Source organism: Betta splendens, chromosome 6, assembly GCF_900634795.4.
Source record: "Betta splendens chromosome 6, fBetSpl5.4, whole genome shotgun sequence".
Classification (NCBI taxonomy): domain Eukaryota; kingdom Metazoa; phylum Chordata; class Actinopteri; order Anabantiformes; family Osphronemidae; genus Betta; species Betta splendens.
In genome coordinates, this window is record NC_040886.2 from 596,565 (window position 1) to 618,412 (window position 21,848).

General features: G+C 43.4%; 1 protein-coding gene across 2 annotated transcripts in view; it reads left to right on the forward strand.

Annotated features, from left to right (window-relative positions):
- Positions 1-21,848, forward strand: part of lrp5 (low density lipoprotein receptor-related protein 5) — a 46,148-nt gene that overhangs the window by 10,346 nt on the left and 13,954 nt on the right. The window contains exons 2-12 of one of the 2 annotated variants that reach the window (XM_041071358.2): positions 815-1,015; positions 1,116-1,332; positions 1,618-1,686; positions 3,244-3,372; positions 3,937-4,133; positions 4,281-4,346; positions 5,568-5,699; positions 14,301-14,389; positions 14,467-14,685; positions 14,861-14,949; positions 15,527-15,698. In XM_041071358.2, the coding sequence (XP_040927292.1) occupies positions 815-1,015; positions 1,116-1,332; positions 1,618-1,686; positions 3,244-3,372; positions 3,937-4,133; positions 4,281-4,346; positions 5,568-5,699; positions 14,301-14,389; positions 14,467-14,685; positions 14,861-14,949; positions 15,527-15,698 (1,580 nt within the window). The remainder of the gene's footprint in view (positions 1-814; positions 1,016-1,115; positions 1,333-1,617; positions 1,687-3,243; positions 3,373-3,936; positions 4,134-4,280; positions 4,347-5,567; positions 5,700-14,300; positions 14,390-14,466; positions 14,686-14,860; positions 14,950-15,526; positions 15,699-21,848) is intronic. The other variant, XM_029154811.3, reaches the window with a different exon arrangement.

The window sequence follows — 21,848 nt, forward strand, 5'->3', positions numbered from 1 at the left end:
GTTAATCAAACTCAGCCCTTTTTGAAACTAGGTGGTGTTGCTAATTCATTTGGCGCTATCACAACCGTCACACTACCCCAACACCTTCATTCCTAAATATTACCCAAAGTCGTTTTGGTCAACCCCCTTTTGAAAATCTGTTTTCTTAAATCAAATGTTTAGTACAGTTTAATATTGTCATAGGCTATGTTTTATTTTGATCATAAAAATGCTTTAATGCTTTTTTTATTTTAAATGGGGGATGTGTATGAAAATTAGGTTGTACTATGGTGGTACAAGTCCAGTTGAAGTAAGAATTTAATTGTATTATTAAAATAAAAGTAAGCAAAAGAAAAATTTGTTTTTCTTGTAATATAAATATTTCATATAAGTCATCAGCAGATATTCTTTTAAGAATTTCATAGTTTAGCAGTAAACTGTAAAAAGGTGCCAACTTTTCAAAAGTGATACTTTTGTTCTTGCTTTTCCAAGCAAGTAAAGAAAATCCACTGAACGTAGTTAATTGATTTTTCAATAACAGAGTAGTTGTAGCACTAGAGTTCTTTTTTGAGCTGGAAAATGAATTGTAGTGCTCTCGTTCCCTTATTGATAGAGCTTGGCTGTAGGTCGATGTATTATTTTGTTTTAGTTCCTAGTGTAAAGCAAAAGAACTGTTCAGAAAGTGATGAGTGTTTTTCTTATATTAAAACACAGCTTGTGAACAAACTTTTGCAGTTGTAGAATTATGGATGTAGAAGTACTGTATACTACCTGTGTGGTAAAAGTACTTTTATAAATTTTTTTAATTTCAAACAATACTGCTACTATGTTTCAGGCTCACCAATCCTCCTCTTTGCCAACCGGCGGGATGTACGGTTAGTAGATGCAGAAGGTGTACGTAGTGAGTCTGCCATTGTTGTCAGTGACTTGGAGGATGCTGCAGCAGTGGACTTTCTGTATGCTGAGGGCCTGATATTTTGGACAGACGTCAGTGAGGAGGCTATCAAGCAAACCCATTGGAACCAGTCGTCCAACTGTAAGGCTGCATACTTGCATTGGAAATGCTCATCATGTTAATCATGTTGCAAATATTTGTGTTGTCAACCTTTCACTTAGTGTATTACTTGTGTTTACAGCCCTCAAAGAAGCTCTGGGAACTGGCCAGACTGTGGTGGTGTCTGGGCTGGACAGTCCCGATGGCCTGGCCTGTGACTGGTTGGGTAGGAAGCTTTACTGGACAGACTCGGAGACCAATCGCATTGAAGTGGCCAACCTGGATGGCACCTCCAGGAAGGTCCTGTTTTGGATGGATCTGGACCAGCCCAGGGCTATAGCTCTCAACCCCTCTCAGCGGTAACAAAACATACCAAGTAACTACAAAAAGTACCGAATGTAACAAGGATTTATTGTAACAAATTAAAAACTTTAAAATTAAAGTTTTTTTTCTAAACCGTGGATGGCATGGAAAGGGACCATCTAGCTTGTTCACATTCTCTGGCATGAGCAGCTTACATCAATGCTGAAGAGTACATGGAAGCTTTAGAGCAGCATACTGTATCCAGATGTCTCTTTTAGGGAAGACAGCATATTCTTAAGACCTTCTACCGATAAAAAACATTTGGTGTCTGTGTTTTACAGCTATATGTACTGGACAGACTGGGGCGAGGAGCCGAGGATAGAGTGCGCTGGCATGGATGGCAGCAACAGGTAGCAACTAAAAGCTTTAACATATAACTATAAACTGTTGTATTTCGAGTAGGGCTGCATAATCGAATCGATATAATCGAGGACGGAAATTTGCTGTTATTGATTAGTCGGGCTGCTCATTTTAGGTAGAGATAGGAAGTTCGGTTCTTTTAACTGACTTGGATCTTTAACTCTCGATCAGTAAAGTTAGCAAATCATTTTGAGTCATCCGTTCATTTTGTTCATGTACAGCAGGTGGGATTGTGGGCGTTGTAATAATGGTCCCGATTCTCAAACACTGTATACTGAAGACAACATGGTTTGCTTCACCAGATAAATTATAATCACAAAATGCCACAAGCAATTCTAACCATGTAAAAACCTTGCACATACGCACCACATTAACGTGACTTATGTCTTGCATCTTCCCTGCCATTGTTGTTTAACATTTGCTTGGCAGCGGTCACATGGTAAAAGAACAAACAGACAAACAAATGATCCGTAAAGATTTGTATAAACGAATCAGGAACAAACTACAGCGCACAACCTGCACGGCTCCGCTGTCACGTAACAAGTGAACGAACAAACGACCCATATGTACGAATCCCAAAAGAACTGTGGTACTTGGTGCTCGCCACAGAGCCTGAGATGTGAACGATGAACGATAACGATGAACTAAACCGTGCAGCCCAAGCTGCCTTTTACATGATGGCTGGGGAACAAGTGAAAGTAAAACTTATTCTGACAATTAGAGATTTTTAAAGCAAAAAGTAACAATAAGTTCCCTAAAATATTTACCTGGTGCATTGGTGCTTTTATTTATAACATTATTATTATTGTCACGTGACATAAGAACAAATCCTTGAGTAAGGACGCTCAGTTGAGTAAGTCCTGAACGAATGATCTCTATTTCCTGTCCTGCTGACAGAGCTTAAGCAACTGCTGTCATGTAACGAGAGAAGGTACTGCCTGGAACTGAATGAGTCGTTCACTGAGAGGACTTGTTCCTCCTAAGTCATATAAACCATTAGTTCATATTGAACAAATCGTTCACGAATGACATATCACTAATTTTAAGGTGCAGCGCATTGGCAAAATAAAGCAGCAGCTGGTTAAATGCCAGAAAAAAACAACCAAACGGAAGTAGGAATTTCTTCATTAGAGCATTAAATATTAACGACAACGTTAAGCTGCAAGTCATACAACATACATACTCGTTTGCTACATAGTAATGAACAGCGCCACCACGGAACAGCACAACTTAAACGGTGCAGACACTAAATGTAACAGCAGCATTAGAATATGATGATATGGTTTTTAGTGGTTGTTACCGCTGCTACATCCGGGACACCAGTGTTTTATTGGTACATTCTCCTGTGTCCCTGTAGTATTTACAAACCACAAGCTGAACTTTGTATGACTTGCAGGTTAACGTTGTCTTTGTTGAATATTGAATGCTCATGTGAAGAAATTAGGGCGCTAATTATTATTGATCAATTTCTGTCATTGATTATTAACGATTAATTTTTGCAGCCCTAAACTGAACTGAACTATTTTGTGTCCCTGTCCCTTGAACAGGAAAGTGATAGTGGATGTGGATATTTACTGGCCTAACGGACTTACAATAGACCTTGCAGAACAGAAGTTGTACTGGGCAGATGCCAAACTCAGCTTCATTCATCGAGCCAACCTGGATGGATCGGGACGGTATGTGAAGGCAACCACAGTACCTGTGATGACTTAGAGTAGATCATGTATAATGAGCTCATTAAATAGATATTCCAGCCAGAACGGTGCGATGTCAACTGTAAACACAGTACTGTAGCTGTAGCATATTCTGTCTTAAATTTTCTTCTATGGTAACTACATTTTATGAAGATATCTTCTAGTTACAGTACATGCTCTCAAGCAGGCTGCACTCCTAGTGCGTTTATGTGCACTCAAGTAACCTGGTTTGTCTCTGATAACCTGTACCTGTTAGGGTACTGAAAATCAGATTTCTGCCTATTTTGGAGACACGGTGCACAGAGTTTAGAGTGTAGAGACAAGCAAGATGAACTAAACAATGTTAATACAACACATTAACACAATGTTTAAAATCTAAAATCTATCAAATTCAGATATTTGGGTTTTTAGTAGCCCTGCTTGCAAGTAATAATATGCAAAATTGACAGAACATAGGTAAAAAAATGAATGAAAGCAGCTCAAACACTTAATGGAAGGATGAGAGACAACAGCATACTGTTTATGCAAAGCTTTTTTGTCATGCAGTGAAACAGTGGTGGAGGGCACACTCACTCACCCATTTGCGCTAACACTGTCGGAGGAAACCTTGTACTGGACCGACTGGCAGACACGCTCCATCCACGCCTGTAACAAACACAGTGGAGACAAGGCCAGAGAGATCCTGAGTGGCATTTACTCCCCTATGGACATTCAGGTTTTGGAGTCCTATCGACAGCCTTACAGTAAGAGACATATTTGGCGTATGTGTAATTTAAAGCTGCCATAACTAATATGTTAGTTATGTGATAAATGGACTAGATGTCATCTCTGTAGTGTCAAGTATCAGGTTACAATTTACACAATTTTCTCAATGGTTTGTTGTTATCCAGAGGATAGACGGACTCTCACAGGCTTCACTCTAACTGCTGTGGGTCTGCAAATGCACACAATATGCAGTATGTACAGTGTGACACCTAAGCTGTTACTAACTACAGTACAGTTACTTGATATCTGCTGTAACTGTTCTCAGCCATTATGAATAAGCTGCTGTCTTAATCGTCTTCTCTGCATCTAAACATATGCAACAATAAACACACTTCATCAGTAACAGTGACCTGCAGCTGTAAACTATGTTCTAGACAACTGTATGAACTTTAAATCACTAACACTCGTCATAAAACTCTTGTTTAACACATATTACAGTGATACAGTAAACTGATCTGTGCGTGCGTAACCAGATGCGTTTGTGCGTAGCCAGATGCGCGCGTGACCCAATCTGTGCGCGCGTAACTCGATCTGTGTGTGCATAACCCGATCTGTGCGTGCATAGCCAGATTTGTACTTGGCCACCTGCTAGTGAGAGAGTAATCTGTGGATGAAGCGCCTACTGTTATCTACCTACCTGTTAGGGGGTTAGGGTTATATAATCTTGAGAGACTCTGCAGCAACACTGGGCATTTTATCTACTTGTAGACCGGTGTTGTTCAGCAAAAAACACTGTGATTCTGCACTGAAATCCAAGCCTGTCTAACAACTGCATTACATATCAGGCTGTTTAAAAGTATTGTTAAAGTAAACGTCCTCACCTAAAGCAAACGATAAACGATCACGCAGAACCTCCGCAAATCGCGAGAAAACATCACACTTACACACACACACATTACTATGAGCCGTCATGTCTGTATGATCATTAAATATAATTGAACTCATCAGTCAGTGGACTAGCTTGTTGCTGCTTGTGGAGCTTTTAGGATCTGCTGTGCCACGTCAAAGGACTGTGACAACTTCCTTGTTCATTAGCCAATCAGAGCGTGGCAAATTATGGTCACGTTATTTTACTTCTGAATTTAGCCTGGATTTCTACATAATTTTAATGCCCTAAATCATAAGTGTAAGCATGGTATAGCCCCACTAATTCTACAAGTACAAATCCGGTTACACTCTCAGATTGGTTTACGCACAGATTGGTTTACGCACATACAGATTTGATTAGACACGCACGCATCTGGTTACACACGCACAGACCGGTTTACGCACGCAGAAATCTAATCTGACCCTAATTTGACTCTATAACTTAAAATTTATTATGTTACATTTTGTACCACCATATGGTCTCCTTCATATTCCAATGCTAAAATGAAATCCCCTCAACTTTGTTCTTCTTCTGTATCGTGTAGTTAGGACTCCTTGCAGTGAAAATAATGGAGGCTGTAGTCATCTCTGCCTACTTTCACCAGTGGAGCCCTTCTACAGCTGTGCATGTCCCACAGGAGTCCAGCTGTGGGACAATGGAAAAACATGCAAACCAGGTATGGACTGTGTTTATATCAATCTGTCTGCAACTTAAAGTTTGAAGTACGACAATTAAAATACAAATCCAATAAAATACAATACTACAACTACTACTACACTTACAACAACACATAATACATTTAATTTGACAACAAATTGCAGTATTTAAGGACACAAACACACAAAAAAACACAGACACTGTAAAGGATTCTTGTCGTCTGGTGATCAGGTAAGAGCATGGCTTCAGGCGGAATGAGTTCTGTTCTCTTTACTACATGTTGGTGGGAACTTGCAACTATCATGGTTTCATGGAGAATTAGAGCACAGCTCAAATGTCTGCTTTTCATTTCTCAAATATGAGTGCCAGCTGAACCTTTGAGTACTGGAGTATTGAAAAGCAATGTTTTCCAGGTAGAAATACTCTCTCTGCTGAATAGGTGGGACACTCATCAGCCGCCATGCTGATTGTCATGTCTCTAAAACAATAGAGCCTTATTTTGAAAAAACAAATGCAGTCTAGGCTTATGCCCGTTACCAGGCTATGGGTGTAGCAATGTCCTTTAGGAGCAAGAAGCAATTCATTAATAAACTAGTGCCACTGTCGCTGGTCCCCCTGCAAAAGGATGTTTCTGAATCTTACAGTACATACAAAGTAATTTGATGTGAATACGTATATCTGTATGTGTATATGTGTTATATGAGCGTGTATGTGTATGTATATGTATGTATTTAAATATATGTCTCTCTTAATAATACATTTTTGCCATTTTCGCTTCTACTGTATCTGTGAAAGTAATCATAAGAAAGAAAAAAGAAAGAAACATTTTTTGAATCTTGAATCTGGAAAACTTTTGACCTGGGATGTTTAAAGCAGGTGCCTGTGTCATAGTTAATGTTAATTAGTCACGGTCTTACTCATTTCCAGTTTTAGTTTGTTGCCACTTCCTGTCCAGCACTCATACCCAGTTAGTCCAGCTTTACTTCCGGTCCTCGTTAACCTCACCTGTGCATCATTAGTCCCTTCCTTCCCTTCTACATTCCCTTCTACTTCCGCCTCTCGAGGAGTGCAGACGTGTTTTCTCTCTGCTCCTGCTCTGCTTTTGCTTGCAGTGTCCTTGTCTTGTCTTTTTCTGAGCACCCTGATCTGCTATTCTGGAATAACATTTTTGAACATGGAGCTAATCAACTGGTCACTCAGCGCATTGGACAAAATGTTTTCACAAAGGAAAGAATCTCCGGGAGAACCACTCTGCCCCTTGGGGACTTTTGTCTCTGGTTACGTGCGGGACGCGTGGGATTTCTGGTGCCCCGTGTTTCTGGAGCCTCTGTCCATCGAGGATGCAGAGGATATATTCATATTTTGGACTTTGGTAACAGGGCTACTCATGATTGGCTTTGGTGGTGCCCTGCTTTATCGAAAGATTGGAAAATCTGCGGCCGGCTCATTGGCGTGTCCACCGGCTGTGGAGCTACAAACGCCGACTGGGGCCATGGTTACTCGGCTGACGGAATTGCACCAGAAGATGGCCCGGATTGAAGGACTGATAATCAACATCTCAGCTCGTTCGGATGATTTGCATCAGAGGATGACCCGGATTGAGGTACTGATCAGTAACATCTCAGCTCGTTCGGATGCCCGGATTGCAGGACTGACTAATAAGATCTCAGCCCGTTCGAAAGAAGACAAGGGACTGAGGGATAACATCTGCAGACAGACTGAACACTTGGTGAATATGGTGATAGCCTTGTCTGACAGGCTTGAAGAGATGTCACGGGTGACCCATGGTCCCACAAGGTGATGAAGCCCTGAGTTCTGACCGATTGGAGTATTGATCTAGACAAATTAGTCATGGATTGTTCAAATGTATTAGAATTGGCTGTGTATTACTCTGTCCCTTCTCCCTCACCCCTCCCTTCCCGGGTCCAATCTAGCTCACCAGCTGTGCCTCTATCTATCAACATCCTGGACGGCCTCGGTCATACTTCTATAAACAACACCTCACTACACCACTACACTGATGCAGATACACCCCCTCCCACCCCACCTTACAGTGTCACTGTCTGCTCTCCGAACTTATCTATCTGTCCTGATGAATCTAAGACAAAATTCCAGCAAGGTTTCCACTTGTACTGTGTGCCACTGTATGTGCGTGTGTTTTTTATTGTTTGTACTGCAATTGCTTCCACTGTCGGACTAGCGCCGGGTAACCTGGCTGCTGATGTGAATTTCCCCGCTGTGGGACTAATAAAGGCATTCTAAGATTCTAAGATTCTAAGATTAGTAATCAACTCCTCTGTATTTAGGCAACACCTCTCACCATAGCACCTTGCCAGATTGCCTACATTGTCTTAACCAGCATTCCAGCATTCTAGTGTCGGGTAATCGTGTTTGACCTTGTCCTGCTACCGACCTTGTCTCTAGTCCTGCCTCTGACAGTCCAGTGCCGTAAGTCTGACCATCGCCTGTTTTTGACCTCGCCTTTGCCTACTCCCTGTCGGATCCTGTCTTTGCCTGCACCGCGTAGGACCTCTGCCTGCCTGACCTTGACCATTAAACTATTGTTCTTAATCAAGTCGACGCTGTGCATTTGGGTCCTTTCTCCATTGTATGTTTGTGACTGAACAATCTGGCCAAACATGGACCCAGCCCGCGCCAAGTCGATCAAGACCGAGCTACAAGCTCAGGAGGCGCGGATTCGCACCCAGGAAGAACTGATCACTCCCATGCTCCAGGAACTTTCCAGGTACGCAGCGCATCAGGAAAGTCTAATGACGGCGTACGGAGAACAACTAGCGGTACTCACCCAGCGAGTGAAGCCAGCTCCAGCTCCGGTCGCCGCTGCAGCGCCAACGCCGGGCCCAGCAGCTCCGCATATCCAGCTCGGAGCCCTGACCCGCTTCTCTGGCAAAACAGCTGACTGAAGAGCCTTTTTAAACCAGTGTGAAATCCATTTCAAGCTTCATGCTCCGTCGTTTCCAACAGAGCGAGCCAAGGTTGCCTTCGCCGCGTCCCACCTGTCAGGAAAAGCGGAAGCTTGGGCCACGGCGGAGTGGCAAAATAAGTCCGCTTGTCTAGCCTCGTCCACAGCGTTTTCCACAGCCCTGAAGCGCATTTTCCAAGAGGTCACGCCAGGTCGAGAAGCTGCCCAGAAGCTGGTGAGTCTCTGTCAGGGAGATCGTTCCGCTTATGCCATCGGGTTCCGGACGCTAGCCGCAGAGGCAGGTTGGGACTCCACAGCTCTGAGCAACGACTTCATTAAAGGTCTGTCTCGTCGAGTTAAGGACAGCTTAGCAGCCACCAAACCCCCAGCCGATCTAGACAAATTAATTGCCCTGGCTATCAAGGTGGACCGCCGGCTGTGGACAAGCTTCAACGAGCGCCGTGAAGAGGAACTTGCTACACCGTCCCGACGCTCCAGACCAGTGACATCGTCGGTCGTAGGATTTCCCAGCCGCCCTGAACGCATCTCGTGGCAGGTCTTCCGGCAACACGCGCCACCTCACCACGCCCACGTGGAGGGAGTCGCTGAGCCGGCCGCTTCTACGTCAGCAGCCCAGCCCATGGAGATGGGACGCATTTGACTGACGAACGCGGAGAAAGACCGCAGACGAGCCTCAGGTCTGTGTTTACTGTATATTGTGGCCAACCCGGCCATATTGCCGTAGCCTGCCCTGTAAAAGCCAATGCTCACCACTAGCTCAGAGGTTAGTGGTGAGCCAGTCCACTCTGTGTAAAGCCTCCGCTTTACACCGTTACCTGTAGCCGCGTTCTCCGTGGGATCCCAGTCCATCCAGCAGGCGGTTGTAGTGGACTCAGGTGCCGATGCCAGTCTCAAGGATGCCAACCTGGTGAAGCGCCTGGGAGTGCCCACGTTTCCGCTACCTACCTCAATGGAAGCCACGGCTCTAGATGGTCACCGACTCTGGAAAGTAACGCACAGTACTGGTCCTATTACCATGGTTTTTCCAGACTCACATTCAGAGCAAATTCATTTCCACGTGGTCGAGTTTTCTGCAAATCCTGTGGTCCTTGGTTACACCTGGCTCAGACGTCACAATCCCAATCTAGATTGGAGGACAGGGGAATTGACGAGCTGGGGAGCTGGGTGCCAGGATTCATGTTTTTCTCCTAACCCAGATCTTGTCATGCACGAGGAGGAGATCGACCTCTCTTCTGTCCCGTCCTGCTACCATGACCTAGGAAAGGTTTTCAGCAAAGTGAGGGCCACCACCCTTCCTCCGTACCGACCCTACGACTGCTGTATTAACCTGCGCCCAGGCACCACCCCTCCCAAAGGAAGGTTATTCTCCCTCTCGGATCCGGAACGAAAAGCTATGTCGGAGTATATCGAACACTCCCTAGATGCTGAAATTATCCGCCCATCATCCTCACCAGCTGGTGCAGGTTTCTTTTTCGTCGCCAAGAAAGATGTCTCGCTCCGTCTTTGCATCGATTACCTTGGACACAACGCCATCACCGTCCGAGACTCCTACCCCCTACTTCTGCTCTCATCGGCATTTGAACTCCTTGCCGAAGCAAAGTTCTTCACCAAACTCGACCTCAGGAACGCATACCATCTAGTTCGCATCCGAGAGGGGGGCGAGTGGAAGACTGCTTTCAACACCCCTGCCGGTCACTACGAATACCTAGTGATGCCTTTCGGTCTCACCAACGCCCCAACTTTATTCCAAGCCATGGTAAACGACATCTTGAGCCCTATGATTAACGTTTTTGCACTCGTATATCTAGACGACATCCTGTTTTTTTCATGCAATGAGGAAGAACACAAGGATCACGTTCGCCAAGTCCTACGAGCACAGTTTGTTTGTGAAAGCCGAGAAATGCGAGTTTCATGCCACCACCATCTCTTTTCTCGGGTTCATCATTACACCTGAGGCCATTCAGATGGATCCAGCCAAGACACAGGCCGTCGCCGAGTCGCCTCAACCTCAGTGCCGACGAGATGTCCAGAGATTCTTAGGCTTCGCCAACTTCTATAGATGCTTCATTCATTGGTTCATTACCATAGCTTCACCCCTTCATAACTTAACCTCCTCCAGAGTCTCGTTCCAGTGATCCCCAGAAGCTGAAACTGCCTTCCAGTGGCTCAAGATGACTTTCACCATGGCCCCGGTCCTGCGTATGCCTGATCCTAGCCGTCAGTTCGTGGTGGAGGTGGATACCTCGGACTGGAGGTTGGAGCGGTTCTCTTGCAGTGGGCTCCTCAAGGTGGGCGTTTGCATCGGTATGCGTTTCTCTCTAGGAAACTATCCCCTGCGGAGCAGAATTATGACATTGGAAACAAGGAGCTGCTAGCGGTCAACGTGGCCTTGGAGGAGTGGCGCCACTGGCTGGAGGGAGCTGAACAATCGTTCCAAGTATTCACTGACCACAAAAGTCTTGAATATATTAACACAACCAAACGCCTTAACTTAAGTCAGGCCCGTTGGGCCCTTTTCTTTGCCCGGTTCAATTTTCATCTCTCGCATCGCCCTGCTTCCAGAAACATCAAGCCGGATGTACTATCAAGAGTGCACGAGTCCCAGTCGGAGGTCACGAAACCCACCACCATCCTGCCGGCATCATATCTTGTAGGGGCAGTCACCTGGTCCGTCGAAGGCCGTGTCCAGGAGGCAATTCGTGGTCTTCCGGTGCCTCTTTTCTCCCCACCAAATCGGCTGTTCGTCCCTCCGGAGCTTCGGGGGGAGGTAGTCCACTGGGCCCAGACTACTTTCGTGATCGACAGTCGGTTCTGGTGGCCATCGGTCATCAAGGATGTACGGAATTATGTGGCTGCCTGCCCTGTCTGGTTAACCCACAAGTCGTCGCACAAGCTGCCTCTGGGGTTCCTCCTGCCTCGTTTTGTTCTCCTGCCTAAGCTTCCCTCAGCAAAGCAGAGAGGCCAGGCGGTTTTGGGGCACGTCTTCCGCCAGCATGGATTCCCAAAGGACGTTGTGTTGGATCGTGGGCCCCAGTCTGTGTCCCGGTTTTGGAACGAATTCTGTAACCTGCTAGGAGCCCAAGTCAACCTTACCTCTTGGTATCACCCTGAGGCCAATGGGCAGACGGAGCGCACCAACCAGCAACTCGAGACCGGCCTTCGCCTCCTTGCATCCACCAATCCAACCTGCTGGAGCCAACACTTACTGTGGGTAGAGTACGCGCACAATACCTTACCTTGCACCTCCACTGGCATGTCTCCGTTTCAGTGCGCGTACGGGTACCAGCCACCTCTCTTCCCGTCGTTGGAGAAAGAAGTTATCATACCTTCCGCTCATGCCTTGCTGAGTCGCTGCCAGCGCACCTGGGCCCAGGCCAGACAAACCATGCTACTTTCCCAGGAGCACTACAAGAAAGCAGCGGACCGTCACCGATCCGAGGTGCCAACATACACTGTTGGGCAGCAAGTTTGGCTATCCACAAAGGACCTTCCCATCAAGTCACAGTCACGTAAGCTGTCACAGAAGTTCATTGGAACTTTCATGGTCAAATGTATTATTAATCCCTCTGCCGTTAGACTCACCCTTCCCAGAACTATGAAGATCCACCCAACCTTCCACATGAGTCGCCTCAAGCCGTTCCAGTCTAGCCCTCTGGTTCCACCCACTCCGTTGCCTCCTTCTACACGGCTGGTCGACGGAGGACCTGTTTATACTGTCCGCACCTTGCTTAACTGCAGCCGTCGAGGTAGTGGACTTCAGTACCTGGTGGACTGGGAGGGATACAGACCCGAGGAACGCTCATGGGTCCCGGCCCAGGACATCTTGGACCCGACCCTCATCAGAGACTTTCACCAAGCCCACCTGAAGCTCCCTGGGCCTTGTTGGAATCCGCCCTAGGTTCTGTCATAGTTCATGTTAATTAGTCACGGTCTTACTCATTTCCGGTTTTACTTTGTTGCCACTTCCTGTCCAGCACTCATACCCAGTTAGTCCAGCTTAACTTCCGGTCCTCGTTAACCTCACCTGTACATAATTAGTAATCAACTCCTCTGTATTTAAGCACCACCTCTCACCATAGCACCTTGCCAGATTGCCTGCGATGTCTTATTCAGCATTCCAGCATTCTAGTGTTGTGTAATCGCGTTTGACCTTGTCCTGCTACCGACCTTGTCTCTAGTCCAGCCTCTGACAGTCCAGTGCCATAAGTCTGACCATCGCCTGTTTTTGACCTCGCCTTTGCCTATTCCCTGTCGGATCCCGTCTTTGCCTGCACCGCGTATGACCTCTGCCTGCCTGACCTTGACCATTAAACTATTGTTCTTAATCAAGTCGAGGCTGTGCATTTGGGTCCTTCCTCCATCGTATGTTTATGACAGCCTTGTCACGGCGCTCTAGGAAGCGGACCCACATGCACGGCGGAGACAAGGCTCGGTGACAAAAGGGTTTAATAGTTCTCGTGGTCAGACAGGCAAGGGTCGGTGCACAGGTAGGTCATAGGCAGCAGCACAGACAAGGATAAGGCAAGCGGATGTCAAAGACAGGCAATGGTCAGACTCACACAGGCAGACAGGATAATCACAGGCTGGGCTGGAGACGTGGTCAGGTACAAAACAGGATCAAAAGCACGGCAAGGTAAAGGTAAGAATGCTGGAAAGCTGAACGGGTGAGTGAACAAACAATCTGGCAAGGTGCTGGGCTTAGAGGTGGTGCTTAAATACAAAGTGAGTGATGACTGATGAACTGCAGGTGTGTACAATGACCGGGTGAAGCAGGAACAGCTGTGATGTAACGTAAACCGGAAGGTGAAGCTAGAACCAAAAACAGAGACCGGGAGATTACCAAAATAAAACAGGAACTACTGTGCTAAAACGGGACACAACAAGAAACAAAACCTCAGATCGTGACAAGCCTGTGCTTGTGTGTTTATGTTTTGAAACAGACATTGAGGTTTCTTGAAAGTTCTGTATTGTGACTGACAACAGACACACACATTCAGCTCTACACCTGTCAGATTTAATTAGTTCTTGCATGCTGATGTTTGCACCACAGACAAATACGGTTTAGTTAAAAAGGACAATGCAGACCAGTATATAAGTTTTGGAGGTTGGGTAGAATAGATAAGACTCTTCTTTTTGTCTTTTTCTGACTGTCAATTGCATCTATGAATTCAGTGAAATTTTCTAACAAATACGTTTTTATTTAGTTGTTTTCCTAAAAGTGCTACAGTAACAGTTCAGTTTATAATGAGAAGAGGTGAGAGAAGGCTAACTGCATATAACTGCGTTTTGGGGAACTCTAAGGCTTAATTACAGAAGCTTTGGCTAATATGTTGTCCAATCTGTCCAATGTGAGAGGTGGTGCTTAGATTTCTAATCTGGTTTATTATCAAGGGCTGTGAGCTGGACACACAAGGAAAGGACAAAGACTGCTAGAAAACAGGAAATGTTCTGCAGAGGTTGTTAAAGGCTGCTGTTATTTTGTTTATAGAGTTTCCTGTAGAACCCGATTTGTCTACATAGGCAGAGTTCTTGTTTACACTCTTCTGTTTCACTGTATGTACAGCAATTATTTAGCTCAAATTTGATCAATATTGATATTTTAGCTGTCTCATTGATTATGACATTAATACATGTTGTGAAGCATGATTTTATTTTAGTGGTTTCTGGTTTGTTCAGGAGCAGAGCAGGTTTTGCTGCTAGCTCGGCGGACTGATCTGCGTAGAATCTCCCTGGACCTTCCAGACTTCACTGACATAGTTCTACAGGTAAACACACACATATAAGAATACAATATGTAACAGTTAAACTCAATGTATTAATTGCTTTTCCTGTCCTCGTATAGGTGGATGATATTCGCCATGCCATAGCTATAGACTATGACCCAGTTGAGGGCTATGTGTATTGGACAGATGATGAGATTCGGGCCATCAGACGTTCCTACATTGATGGCAGCAATGCCACGATGCTGGTTACCACGGAGATCAACCATCCAGATGGCATTGCCGTGGACTGGGTGGCCAGAAACCTCTACTGGACCGATACTGGCACCGATCGGATTGAGGTGCATCTGAAACTCACATTTCAGTTTACTGTAGGAATCACTGTTCACTACTGTATGTTATGTGTTGTAATTTGGTCATTCGGATGGTGTATGACAGACACTGTATAAAAATAGATATATAATCAATGCACTGTTAATATGATGTATATTTATATTGAGTTGGGTGGTTTTCCAGGTCACCAGGCTTAATGGAACCTCTCGGAAAATTTTGATTTCGGCGAACCTGGAAGAACCCAGAGCCATTGTTTTGGATCCTGTCAATGGGTAGGAACTATTTATTTTTATATAATATATTTAGATTTATAGATTAATATATTTTTACAGTATAGATCGTTTTTTTCCATGGGTGACATCATAATAATCATAATAACAGCTGTGTCTTTTCTTCTTGCCTTAAATTAATTCAGAGTCGTATTTAGTAGCACTAAAATGTACAGTATGACCTGGGTCAAATGATCTTGGGTATCAAGCCCCAATACACATTCATTTTTGCAGAACTGGTAACTGGAAACCTTGCACTCACACATCTTTACAGCTCTGTTCAGCAATGTTCTATAGGAATGAGCTCAGGCTCCAAAACACTGACTTTGTTTTCCAATAGCTGCAGCTAATTTGGCAGTATACTTACTATTTGGCTCATGTCTTTCTACGTAATATTCTTTCCTAATGATGCCAGATATTCAGTGAAGTGCACTAGTTCCTCCTGACACAATTTTGAGTTCAGTGTTTTTCCCAAAGACACTTTGTGTGTATCTATGACTGGTGGGCGACTGCTCTACCTATTGAGCCACTGACACTGATTAAAAGTAAATTCTCTATCTCTTGTCTTATCCTCTCCCAGCTATATGTACTGGACTGATTGGGGTGAGCACCCTAAGATTGAGCGGGCCAACCTGGATGGAACAGACAGGGTGGTTTTACTCAACAGCTCTCTAGGATGGCCTAATGGACTGGCAATAGATTACAGTGCTGGAAAGCTATACTGGGGTGACGCCAAAACAGACAAGATAGAGGTATGTCCTATTTCTTTACTAACCATGTCCTTTGTCAATCGGTTTGTCAGTCGGTCGGTTGTGTTTTCTCCACACAATGTGGGCTAATGCTTGATTGAGTCAAACACATTTGAAACCGTCTTTGTTTTGTATAATTTATTCTGTTAAGGCTTTCGTGTTGTATTAGGTGGAGGTTTAGATTTCTAGTTATTTTGAATGAATTTAACCACATATGTACCGAAAAAATCTGATCAGTGACCAAGTCTAAGTCTGCCTGCTGCACAAATCAAAACCTGAACAACAAACTCCACTAATTCATTTTATGTTTCAATATAGACCTCCATTTTATTGATGTTTTTATTACCCTCTTCACTCAGATCTTACCTCTCTCCCTTTTTTATTACCCTGTAGTCCCCCGTACAAGAGACCAGGTCAGCCTCACACATTAATAGTGATTCATTTGTCAGCCTGCTTAAGGTATGACAACACAGGTTTCTAACTTAGGTTAAGGCCAAGGAATTTAACCCTAACCCTATTTCACTGCTTTAAATCCTCATGTCCATCCTGCTTCACACTCAATAGCACCTGTATCGACCAGAAGATTACAGATACAGTTATAGCAGCTTCCTTCTTTTATGTAACTGTTGTTGTGGTTGCTGGAACTGGTTTCAGTGGTAAGTATTTACCACTTTTACCACACAGGATGTGTTGATTTATGGGTCTGGACTAAACCAACAAGAGCTGTCATTATGTGAGGCTTAGTCACATACAATCTGATACTTTTTACATCAACGAGGAGAGGCTACAAGCTCAAAAAACCCTTTTCCCAATAAAATTGAAGAGAGGAGGTTACTTTAACTCCAAAGATGATACTTTATTCACCAAAAAGCAAAAGGCAACAGCAAGTAATAAAAATTATCAGTATCAGAAATTTAAAAAATCAAACTCAAAATGTCATGATTATTTTAACTTTTTTAGCGTCACCCTATACTGTACACGTCCCATCATCTCATTGTTCACCTTACAGTGTGATCAACATCTTTAAACCAATCGCCACACATTATGTTCTGTATATGTGAACAGACATGATCCAATCCTTTGATTAAAAGTGCAGCTCATCAGCAACATTACCTTGTGAACTTTTTTTTCTCTGGCCATGTCCTCTTTTGGCCATTCTGCTACTTTCCAGTAGCTTGAGCACACACCATCGCCAGACCTGCACCTGACTCCTGCCCTCAAACATTAAACATTATTTCAGAAAAAGATAAAGCCTTTATCTCGGTAGTTGTTACATCTTAAAATACAACAACAAAATTGGTCCCCTGCATTTAACCCATCACCTGGGGGAGCAGTGGGCTGCCATTCAAGGCGCCTGGAGCTAGTGGAAAGTGTAATACTCAAGGACACCCTGGTGGGATTGAACCTGGGACCTCCTGCTTCCCAGGAAAATGCTTTCACATTAATAATATAGCAAAGATCATCTGAATCATCACAAAACCTCATCTGACTATTTGTCCACCTCTTGCCTATGCTGAAATTTTCTATTACCATAGATTTAGACCATTATTCTGGGCTCCTTGACACCCTGTAACTGCTGCCTATTGCTGCTTCACCTGAACAGTGTTGGTTGTTATGTTAGTTCTCTCTCTCTAGTTTGTTAACGTGTCAGATTTCTGCTTAGAATATTTATTACCACCACCATGTGGTTTCCCACCATGACTAGAAGTATATTATTTTCTGAGGATTGAGAGATGCAGCGTATTGTTCCCTGTTAATGTAAGTCTGTTAAGGCTCAAACATAATGTTTTTACTGGCACTCACCAGGAACTCCGGCACCCTTCAGTGCATGCTGTGCTCAAGGCTCGTATATGTGCCAAGAGCCCTGCCCTCTTGCATGCCAAAGAACACAGCCTGTTTTAAAAATTACCAGATGTTTCTGATTAATTAGCTTTCAATTTGCTATAGCTATTAATTTCCATAGGCAACTGTTTTGAATTGGAATGGAAGTGTGGTATCAGACTGAGAAAAGTGAATATGTGTGAGCTGGCAGCTCTGTCATGTGGATTTCATTCATTAACAGCTTTCTACTTGACAGTCTTCTACTAGTCTTTTCCTTCCTGAGCCGTGGATCTCTATGGCTCCTTTTTTCATGGACCTCTGATCAATGATCTTTTCCTCAACCTGTTGATGTAGGTGGATGGGCATATTTTGCAAGGTCTGCCATACCTTTTGCATTTTTCAATGATGGATTAAATATTGCTCTGTGAGACACTCAGAGTTTGGCATATTTTTATGACCAAACCAGCCTCAAAGTTCTCCAAAGTATATTAATACCTGATCTGTCTGATGTTCCCTGGACTTTGAGGCTGTTTGTTTACTAATGTTCTCTAAACAGCCTGAGGGTTGTATTTACTGTATACTGATATTAAATTACTCACAGTTGAACTCCAATCTGACATTTGAAGAAGGATTCCACCAGAGTTGAGTTGACATTGTCAGGGTAAAGGGGGCTGAATACAAATGCACTCAACATTTTAGATTTATTCCTGAAAAATATTTTTAAACCATTAAAAATAATCATTTTTTACTATCATATAAATGAAATAAATCCCAATAAAATGAGAGTAAATTCTAGTTGTAATGTGATAAAATGTAGAATAGTTTAATGTTATGATCAATTTACAAGACACAGGCTTCCACTTCTGCACCACTGTACAATATACCACTGTATGTTGACTAGACAGATGGAACAAAACATATGAAAAGGTTGATCATAAGTTGATCAAATAAAAGGATTTATTTTAGCTGATACAGTGTTCAGATGAATGGTTTCCCAATTTGAAGCATCATTATGTGACACATCTTTAGACATAGACAACCGTTCAGAAGTTTGGGGTCACCCAGACAATTTTGTCACACAAAAAGTCACACTTTTATTTACCAGCATGAGTTGTAAAATTAATGGAAAATATAGTCTCATTGAGAAGGTTAAAAATAATGATTTGTATTTAAAATAATATTTTTTTTAATCCTCAAACTTTGCTCTCGTCAAAGAATCCTCATTTGCAGCAATCAAAGCATTGCAGGCCTTTGGCATCTGGATGATAATTTATTGAGGTCATCTGGTAATCTGGGCCTTCTGACGCAATGAGCAGACACGTTGTACCATTACTACACTGCAGTGACAATTGCTGGAAATGGGCCTCTATACACCTAAGTAAATATTGCAGCAAAAATCAGACATTTGCAGCTAGAATAGTCATTTACCAGATTAGTGATGTAAACAGTGTATTTCTGAATCGTTCATTGCAAAAAAAGTGACCCCAAACTTTTGAACGGTAGTGTACTTTTTAAATAATAATGCTACTATTATTGTTACTATTGGTACCGGTAGCTCAATAGGAAACTCATCGGTCTGGGATGCAGAAGGCTCCCTGTTTGATTCCCTCGTCTCTGGCTTTTAGTGTCCTTGAGCAAGACACTTTACACAAGCTCCAGTGAGCTGAGGGATGGGTAAAATGTAAAACTGCAGAGAAATTTCCCCACTGTGGGATGAATAAGGCAATTTATTATTATTATTTCATTAATTATGTGAATTTAAAACAAAAATCTGTTTGACAATTTTTTTCTATTGACACCAGCTTCCTCTCACCCCACACTCAGTTCACCATCCTTGCTGTCTGAGCTTTGTGGCTGAATGCCTACGAACTAAAGAGTACTTGCTCTGTCTCATCCCCGTTTTTCTCTGTTAGGGTAAAATGACCTCAAAGGGTGTTTTTATGTTCAGCCGTGTTTTTGTAGTTTTACAAAGCAATTGCTTAAAAGGCTGAAATACAGTTAAATCTTATCAGGTCACTTCTACACAGTCACTTAACTTTTGTTTAAATTTATATTAATGGTTCGCATTTTACTTATTTTAAAATTTTCTTATTAAAGTGCTCAAAATGATTTACTACCCAACTTCACAGTATGTCTTTATGCATTATATTGTATTTTGCAATACTTAATTTCTGTGTTTACATGGCGTGTCCAACATTTCGCCTCTCAAAGAGAGAGAATGATAAATGACTAAGGCAGACTGAAGACTTTTCTGAGAACACCGGAGGATGGTCTTTCTCTGCTCTTGTCTGTTTTCCAGTCATTTTCAAGAAACCTTGCTCCCCCTCTGTATCCTCCCACCCAACCCCTTGTCTGTGGGAAAAGCAATCCTCTGAAGTTACCGCTCTGACCCCATGAAAGTGAATGTGTGACTGTGAGCTGCTTTGACTGATGACTCTCTGGGGCACACACACACACACACACACACACACACACACACACACACACACACACACACACACACACACCTGCTTTGTGATTATGCAGATTGCCTATTGTGTGTATTGTGTGACTGCTAGATTGAGCATTCAGTCACATTGCAAGGCCATATGGTAACTGCTTTCAGTGTGTGAGAATGAGTTCTTATCTTATCTGCTGGTATGTGCACAATATGCAACAATTAGTATTGACATTCTGTACTTGTGCAAACCAGAAATTATTATTTGTTGAAACAGTTGGAACCTTCAACAAGAAGGCTTCTCTTAAAGCAGGTATCCTGTACATTCTAAAATAAAATGTTAAGTTTCTAAGCATGAACAAGGATTTAGACACAACAATTCAATTTTTTTTTTCAAATCAATTTTATTTATATAGCGCCGAATCACAATAAGGTCTCAAGGCACTTTACAAGGTAAGGTTTAAGACCTTACACAACTAAACCCAACAAATTACTTTCTCTAACTATTTATTAGTGCGGTTGCTGTAAGCAAAATCATTATTCAGGCCTTGCTAAAGCAAGAAGGTTCTGGGTTTGATTCCCAGAGGCATCCCTGGTGCCTTTCTGTGTGGAGTTTGCACATTCTCCCCGTGTTCGCGTGGGTTCTCTCCGGGTTCTCCCACAGTCCAAAGATGTGCATTAGGTTGATTGGACTCTCTCCATTGCCCGTAGGTGTGAGTGTGTGTGTGAATGGTTGTCTGTCTCTGTGTTGCCCTGCCATGGACTGGCGACCCGTCCAGGGTGTACCCTGCCTCTTGCCCATAGACAGCTGGGTTAGGCTCCAGCACCCCCGTGACCCCGCATATGGGATTCAGTGGTTAGGAAAATATATGGATGGAGGCGTGTGTACTTTTTTCTAGTAACTTAAAAGAATTCTCTTGTTGAATTCTCTCCTTTAACTCATATGTCAAAGGTATCGGTAGAACTGCCTACTTCTAGTTGAGGAATACTGGTAAAATAATTTGCTAAAAACCTAATCCAAACATTAGTGACTTCTAAACATGACTACAGAAACTTCTTACTCATAAGAAGAACTTGTTAAAAAGCCTGCAGTTGATTCAGAATGCTGCAGCCAGAGTCTGACTGGACTTAGCAGAGAGATCACATTTCTCCTACATCAACTACACCGTAAAATCATACGTGGACCTAATGATCATCACTTAATGTTTAAGCTCCATCTTATTTTATCATCATACTGTACCACCATATCTTCCCAAAGGAACTCTTTGTTCTCACTGTACTCAGCTGCTTATAGTTCCAGGAATTTCTACATGTAGAATGTGATGCATAGCTCTCCCAGGCACCTCTGCTCTGGAACCAGCTCCCAGTTCAGGTAGGAGCAGCACTTTATCATACTTTGAATACTTTGACATTGAATACTCAGTATATTTATATTTGGTTTACTTGTATTTACTTTTTGTTATTATCTATTAAAAAGTATCATCTGATGATTTATGGACAGCTGGGATGGACAGGAAGGGTAAAAGATTTGTGACACATTGTCAAAAGTAGCATCAGAATGGGGAACTGCTTCTTTGATGCCTCCACATGCCACCCGTTGACTACAGGGGGATCAGCCAACTCAGACACTCACCTCAGACAGGGAATGTGCCACAACCAGATACAGTAGAATTTCGGGGGTAGAGCCTCAGGTCACCCTGAATCACTTTGTAGTTAAGTTGCTAAAACACTGGGCTTCTCTGTTTTCTCTATATTTTACTATATATGTGGGACCAAGTGCGAGTGATAAAAGGCATGCGATCCTTGCAGGGCATTAGACCCATCCATACCTTAGGTATAATGCTGTGGAAGTTCACTATAGGTGACAGCTTTTGGACTGTGCAGGATGCACCCAG